This window comes from Oryzias latipes, chromosome 4 (genome assembly GCF_002234675.1).
Source record: "Oryzias latipes chromosome 4, ASM223467v1".
NCBI classification, from domain to species: domain Eukaryota; kingdom Metazoa; phylum Chordata; class Actinopteri; order Beloniformes; family Adrianichthyidae; genus Oryzias; species Oryzias latipes.
In genome coordinates, this window is record NC_019862.2 from 18,995,999 (window position 1) to 19,003,256 (window position 7,258).

The following is a 7,258-nucleotide window of genomic DNA, read 5'->3' on the forward strand; positions in this document are numbered from 1 at the left end:
ATCGGGCCATTTCCAGTCAGCTCTCATTAAAGTGGGGACAAGGTTATGACATTCGCAAAAGATCCTTCAAATTTGGCTAAATCGATTGAGCTTAGCTTTGGCCCTGTTTGCCTTTCATATTTGAACTCAGTTTCACAGGACCATCATTTTTTTTCTTTTTTAAAATGTTTTTTCAACAGTTTCAGAAGTGCATCCTGCAAATTTCTATGCAGTTTTGTTCCTATTACCAGGTCACATTTTAGGTGAAGAAAACACCATTGGCTAAATGTACGTTCTAAAAGCCGCGTTAAGCAGTTTCTTGAGTGCGCGTCAAATGCCCGATGGGTCTATACCATAACATTTGGAGTCAGGTCACTTCACTAACAATTTTTTTTACATTTTTTACATTGTGAGGTTGTTTGCACCTAGAATATTTATAGTAAAATTAACAAAAACTGTCTTTAATGCAGTTTGCTGGACACACATGTATAAGTATCCAGAAAGCTGTTTCTAAGATACAACTTTCTATTTTTGCAAAAAAAAAAACTCAGAAACATTTGCTTTATAAAGTAACAAAGAGCTCTTACATTTTATGCTAAATGGTGATACTTCCTACAGTAGTTACATGAAGCTTTAGCTAAGTGGTTTGGGCTTCTATATACAGAACAAATATAAACCAGTTCAAATATTTGGATTCCTTAAATGAACATTAAAGCCAAAAGAGTCCAACTTTTCTCTTCACACTGCACTTGATTTCCTGGTTTTGCACATATCGGTTATAGCACTGCATCAGCAATCTCACACTTGAACTTTAGGACACTTGTTAGCCTAAATAGCCACTAGTGTGACAAATCCTACAAGCACCTGCAGAAAAAATTTGTAGATTGCTGGCATTGTTCAGTTACAGCTGTTGCCACTCAACAATCAGGTTCCTGTGTTAAGGGAATCACATATATGCTGCTCCTGCAGATTAGAAGTCTTTATGCTTTTTGGTGGTTGCATTCAGACAGCTACAGCAAAATGAGGTCAGGTTTTTTTTTCTACTTTGGCACAAAAATGCATTTGCACCTTTCTTGTTTCTTTATTGGGCAACCATAAAATTGCATACATGTAAATAACAAAAAACTTACTTTTTACTCAAACTCCCTTTTAAAATTGAACTTCTTTCTGCAGGGTGTTGTGGATTTCCTGTCTGCTCATTGGAAGCATCACCTGCTTTCCTCCACAAGGAGGTGAAGTGACTCTTAATCAAAGAACCGGAACTGTACAGCTGTAACTGAATCATGACTGTCTCTCTCTCCTCAGGCAGTGGTTTTCCTTCTCCCATGTGGCTTCCACGCTCATATTCTGGACAAGCTCCATCAAAGCCAGTCTATGAGGGAACCTCTGAGCAAGCTGGCGGTCTGGACAGTTACAGCAGTTTTCCCTGGTCTTATGGCAGCAACACTGCTGGAGGTGATAACATTTACTAAATATAAATCACAACCAGAGCTCATATTTACTGACTATGGATCGCAACAGATCTGTCTTCTGATGACTGCTTAAAACTAAAACAATTACTTCCAGGTCCTTCAGACAGTGACGGCTCTGAGGCCACATGGTATACTGCAATGTCCTCTGGACAGGAACCATCCAAGCCATCCCATCAGAAGCCTACAGGACAATCCAGCACTTATGGCAGCTACAGTGGCCCCTACACTGCTGGGGGAGCCCACAGTTTCTCTGGCTCTCAGCAGTACGGTGCACAGAGCAGTCAGACTGGAGGGGCTGAGCAGGAGAGCTGGAGCTCTTCATCTGATGGGGAGGATGAGGACGAGCCCGTCTTCACCCCAGTGAGTGAGGAGGATCAGGTGTACGCTTCAAAGTCTCGTTCTCGCTATAACCAGAAGCGGCTGCTGTTCAGTCAGTTCCGCTACACCCCAACAGAACCACGGCAGCCTCAGGAGCCAGTGTTTCCACACACGGGTAAAACATCTCAACACGGCAAAGGTCCAGTCAAAGGAGGCTACTGAAGATCCCTGTGGTGATACTGTCAATAAGTGAGCATGTGTAGTCTGTGGAGCAGCTGGCAACTTATGATTTCTCAGGATCCCCGTCAGAAAAGCTGTTCCTTTCTATAAATCAAATAAAGTGGTCTTTAACTTGACTGTTTCCTCTAAAAACGCCAGTCTTTTGTGTGCATTTTACTGGTGTGGCTTTACACTCTGAATCGGTTCCCACAAATGTTCCTTCTGTGAGCTGATCAGGTTCCCCCCCCCCCCCCCCCCTTTTCCTAAGAGACTCGGTGCATACCAAATTCCCTCAGTCCCAGCTGTCTTATATATATTTCTTTTATCCAACAAATGGCATGAAATTTGCCACAAATGCAATCCACCCTGAAGCTCAAAACATGGTCTGAAAGACCAAATAAAAGCATTTTAGAATTGGGACCAAATTTCAGAAAATTCTTAATAAAACCAAATTCCCAAAAAGAAGAGAACTTGAGAAGCTATGGAACATCACAGATTAGATCTACAACACCAGGGATTCTTTGGCATGGCAATATCTTGCCTCAAGCTTCCTCTGCGTTCCCTTTCTTTAAAAACTAAACATCTGACTGACACTCATGTAGTTTTCTGGACTTTTGATTTCTGAAATGTAATGTTGCCTAGTTTCTCGATCTTTACTATACTTTGCGTCGCGTGAATTTCCTTGAACTTTAAGGTAGTGGATGAAATGTATGCCTTTATTCAAAGTTTCAGTTTTTGTTGGATTGACTCGGTACCAAATCAGTTTAAGTAAATTTTTTCCGTTTCTACTGTTTAATCAGATCATAGTTTATAGCTTAGACTTGTTGGGCAGAAGGCTGCACGGTGGCGCAGTGGTTGGCGCTCTTGCCTCCCAGCCAGAAGGCCTCTGGTTCAAGTCTTGGCTGTGGGAAAAGAACATCAAGGGGGACCTTTCTGTGTAGATTTTGCTTGTTTTCCCTGTGCATTCGTGGGTTCTCTCCGGGATCTCTGGCTTCCTCCCACCTTCCAAAAACATGCTTCATAGGTTGATTGGCAACTCTAAATTGACCATAGGTGTGTGTGAGAGTGAATGGATGTGTTATTGTGGACATTCTACCCTGCAACAGACTGGCGACCTGTCCAGGATGTCCCCTGCCTTTGCCCACAAGTGGCCGGGATAGGCTCCGGCAGCCCTGTGACCCCGAAAGGGAAAGTTGGTATGGAAAATGAATGAAAAAAAAAAAAAACTTTCAGACACTATGTTGACATTATTTATGAAGGAAGTTTGCTGTTCCAGCTGCAGTGTCTGCAAAACAAACCCACCTCTCACACCAACTACTGGAGAATCAAAGTCGCAAACATGCAGTTGTGGGAGGGGTCCTTCCTTGTGTGTGCATGTGAGTGAGTGCAGAACAGTTTAGCTGATTGTGATTTTGAAATACACTTTCAGTGGGCAGATGCAAATGTAATAATTTCTCTGTCACTCCTTGTGCAAGTAAAACTGTAAAAGATACGTTTTGACTCCTGACTCTCATTGAAATCCATTCTGTGTGTAAACTGGGTACAAGCTAACAGTTTTTCATCATTGTCCATATTCAGGAAAAGCTTTCTAACTAGAGCCACCGTAAAAAAGAATACTAGAAGTCTAAAAAAAAAGCTGTTTACTCAGAGTAAACCCTTACAATCTCAAGCATAACTTTAGTTTAATTTAATTCAGTTCAATTTTATTTATATAGCCCAATATTACAGCAATAGTTGTGTCAATGAACTTCATACCGGTAATTGCATAATAAACACGAAATCATAAAGAACATGAAGTCAAAGAATTCAATAGATACTGGCTTAAATAAAATAAACAGACTAAACTTAACTGGGCATCCCTGTCCTTAAACCCTTCTTTTCCGTAAGGAAAAACTCCTAAAATATGGATTCCGGGGGAAAAAAAAGAAGAAACCTCAGGGGTGCCCACATGAAGGAGGGATCCTCCCCAGGATGGACAAGCGATGTACCAGAACTCCTGAAAAAGAATGAGCTTATCTAACTCTACATCTGTATATCTGAATAGTCCAGCAGATGGGCTTCATCCAGATGAAGTTGGGGGACGGCTGGGGGCACGAGACCAGCCAGAGACAGGGTCCAGATCCAAGTACAGGAGCACGGATGAGACAACTGGAATCTGGAATGTATTAAAAATTTATTTTTTCCGTTGTCACCATAGAGAAGACTAAATCAGTTGCAGCTGATTCCACTCAACAATCAGCTTCAGGTTGAATAATCTCTTAAAAGCAGCTCCTATTCCATCATGTCACTGAGCATTGAGCTACATCAGTCCAGTAATCTTCTGCATAATGTGGTTAGTAGTTTGGGCTTTAACTTGTTAATATGGTTCTTCCATTTCAAGAGGATTGTTTAATTGAGAAAACATGCAAATTTGCTTTGTCAATTTGCAGGGTTTTGTGGTTTTTCTGTCTGCTCATTGGAAGCATCAGCTGCTTTCCTCAACAAGGAGGTAAGATTTCTTTATTCAAAGCACAGGAACTGGTGATGACAATTTCTAACATTGAACCATTTCTCCTCAGGCAGTGGTGTTCCTTCTCCCATGTGGCTTCCACGTTCATATTCTGGACAAGCTCCATCAAAGCCAGTCTATGAGGGAACCTCTGAGCAAGCTGGTGGTCTGGACAGTTACAGCAGTTTTCCTTGGTCTTATGGCAGCAACACTGCTGGAGGTGAAACATTTACTAAATATAAATCACAACCAGAGATCAGATAATTGCACAAACATTTACTGACTATGGATCACAACAGATCTGTCTTCTGATGACTGCTTAAAACTAAAATAATTACTTCCAGGTCCTTCAGACAGTGGCAGCTCTGAGGCCACATGGTATACTGCAATGTCCTCTGGACAGGAACCATCCAAGCCATCCCATCAGAAACCTACAGGACAATCCAGCACTTATGGCAGCTACAGTGGCCCTTACACTGCTGGGGGAGCCCACAGTTTCTCTGGCTCTCAGCAGTACGGTGCACAGAGCAGTCAGTCTGGAGGGGCTGAGCAGGAAAGCTGGGGATCTTCATCTGATGGCGAGGATGAGGACGAGCCCGTCTTCACTCCAGTGAGTGAGGAGGATCAGGTGCACGCTTCAAAGTCTCGTTCTCGCTACAACCAGAAGCGGCTGCTGTTCAGTCAGTTCCGCTACACCCCAACAGAACCACGACAGCCTCAGGAGCCAGTGTTTCCACACACGGGTAAAACATCTCAACACGGCAAAGGTCCAGTCAAAGGAGGCTACTGAAAATCCCTGTGGTGATACTGTCAATAAGTAGCATGTGTGGTCTGTGGAGCCGCTGGCAACCACTGACTGTTCAGGTTCACCTTCAGAAAAGCTGTTCCTTTCGGCAAATAAAATGGTGTTTGAGAACATTTTGTCTTTACGATTTTCTTATACTTTGTCCAGCACTGGCCACGTGGCCATTTAAAGCTCTAGCAATGCTGCCCAAGCCTCATCTTTCCTTCTTTTCAACCTGCTGCCCTCTGGAAGGATGTACAGGTCCATCTGAACCAGGACAAACAGCCTAAGAAACAGCTTTTTTTTTTCCACAGGCAGTTGCCTTACGAAATACACATCCCTCCACAAAGCACACCTCACTGACTTTTTACGTGTTCAATATCCTGACTCTGCAATAGCTCATATATTGCGCTGCACTCACAGCAACTCATCTCATTCAATTCTATTTTATCCACAAATAACAGTTCTGTACATTTTTTTTTTTTTTTAAAGAGTTGTAATTGCATTTTTAACTTCACGCCAAGGCTGCCACAATTTCATCGTATCCCCATGTACGATAAATGATTCTGAAACCTGTGTTAATACTTACCACAGGAGTTCTCAATGTTAGGACTAACATTAAGAATTGAAGGGTTGACTCTTGGAAGGTTAAATGCAGTGTAATGACTGTTTGCACAAAGTTCTTTTGCTAGGAACCAGATGTCAAGGCCAGAGAGACTGGTATGCAAACAATTTGATTACTGGTTCAAAAAGTAACAAATGTACACAAATGAAACCTTTTGAAAGTGGTTCAAGGAAAAACTCAACATGAAACTGCAGCTGATTCTTTTGTTTTTTTAATGCTGTTTTCTTTATCAATGGTAAAATTACTGTTCTCAACTCTAATCTCCATTAACAAGTCTTTGCAGACACATCAGCAAAAATCTTTAGGGTAATTTTCTTTAAGTTGGCACAATGTTGATTTTTGTATGGGGGAATGTAAATGACAAAATCAGTATTAGTACATTTTTGGCGGCTACAGTGGCCCCTACACCTCTGGGGGAGCCCACAGTTTCTCTGGCTCTCAGCAGTATGGTGCACAGAGCAGTCAGTCTGGAGGGGCTGAGCAGGAAAGCTGGAGCTCTTCATCTGAGGACGAGCCCGTCTTCACTCCAAGTGAGGAGGATCAGGTGCTTTCAAGTCTCGTTCTCGCTATAACCAGAAACGGGTGCTGTTCAGTCAGTTCCGCTACACCCCAACAGAACCACGGCAGCCTCAGGAGCAAGTGTTTCCACACACGGGTAAAACATCTCAACACGGCAAAGGTCCAGTCAAAGGAGGCCACTGAAGATCCCTGTGGTGATACTGTCGGCACTGACCATGAGTGGACAGTGTAGCTGGTGGGATCACTAATTTCAGACTCGGGTCTCAAACTCAACAGGAGCTGCTGCCTCACCCTGCAAATAAATGATTTGAAACTTTCTTGTTGACTGTGCTGTGCAAGAATTGATCTTTAAAATGCCAAACTCGATCCACCCATCTCATAGGTTAAAGATTTCACTTCAGGCATTAAATCTGTAAGATGCTCTTAAAAGGTGAGCTTTACCATTGAGCCTAAACTGAAGCAACGATGGGTGCTCTTTGAAAGTCTGGCTGCTCTTTATAGTAATGGTCTTTTGAAAAAAAACCCCCAATATTGTCACCCATGTTTGACTGTTAAAGGTATACCCGAGAATTGGCAATTTACTAAAAATCGAATTTTGCCTACTGAAGGACCATGGGGGAAGCTTGGGTTTAAACGGGAATGTTACACTATACAAACATGTAATTTCAGAGTTGGATGGGTTAATTCTGTCATATCGCCTGTCTGTCCTTGGGAAGGATATTTCCATGTGGACATCTAAGATTTCTTTTTCCTATAATCTATTTAAGGTTTTCCTCACCGAGGGTCCATGGGCAGGGATGTCCAAGGTCAGTTTGGTTTAGCAATTTGCTATTTGTAGTTTGACAGTTTCTACA

General features: G+C 42.4%; 1 protein-coding gene across 5 annotated transcripts; it reads left to right on the forward strand.

The window, feature by feature from the left end:
- The first annotated feature begins 907 nt into the window (after positions 1-907).
- LOC101170727 (hornerin-like) lies at positions 908-5,394 on the forward strand. 5 transcript variants are annotated; one of them, XM_011474217.3, is made up of 4 exons: positions 908-1,004; positions 1,153-1,211; positions 1,285-1,434; positions 1,546-2,141. In XM_011474217.3, the coding sequence occupies exons 1-4, from the start codon at positions 934-936 to the stop codon at positions 1,989-1,991; spliced, it is 726 nt and encodes a 241-aa protein (XP_011472519.2). In that variant the 5' UTR covers positions 908-933; the 3' UTR covers positions 1,992-2,141. The 5 variants fall into 5 exon arrangements, with proteins under 5 accessions (XP_011472519.2, XP_023810138.1, XP_023810137.1 ...); XM_023954370.1 differs by lacking the exon at positions 1,546-2,141 and adding an exon at positions 4,821-5,394 and having other exon boundaries at positions 941-1,004; XM_023954369.1 differs by lacking the exons at positions 1,285-1,434; positions 1,546-2,141 and adding exons at positions 4,547-4,696; positions 4,821-5,394 and having other exon boundaries at positions 985-1,004.
- Positions 5,395-7,258: the final 1,864 nt, after the last annotated feature.

What these genes read in the sequence shown, in the direction of transcription:
- LOC101170727 (XM_011474217.3), top strand. Translation starts at nt 934, where the DNA reads ATGCTGCTCCTGCAGATTAGAAGTCTTTATGCTTTTTGGTGGTTGCAT. An exon ending in GACAGCTACAGCAAAATGAG is followed by an intron (nt 1,005 to 1,152) that starts GTCAGGTTTTTT and finishes TTCTTTCTGCAG; the next exon opens with GGTGTTGTGGATTTCCTGTC. An exon ending in TGGCAGCAACACTGCTGGAG is followed by an intron (nt 1,435 to 1,545) that starts GTGATAACATTT and finishes AATTACTTCCAG; the next exon opens with GTCCTTCAGACAGTGACGGC.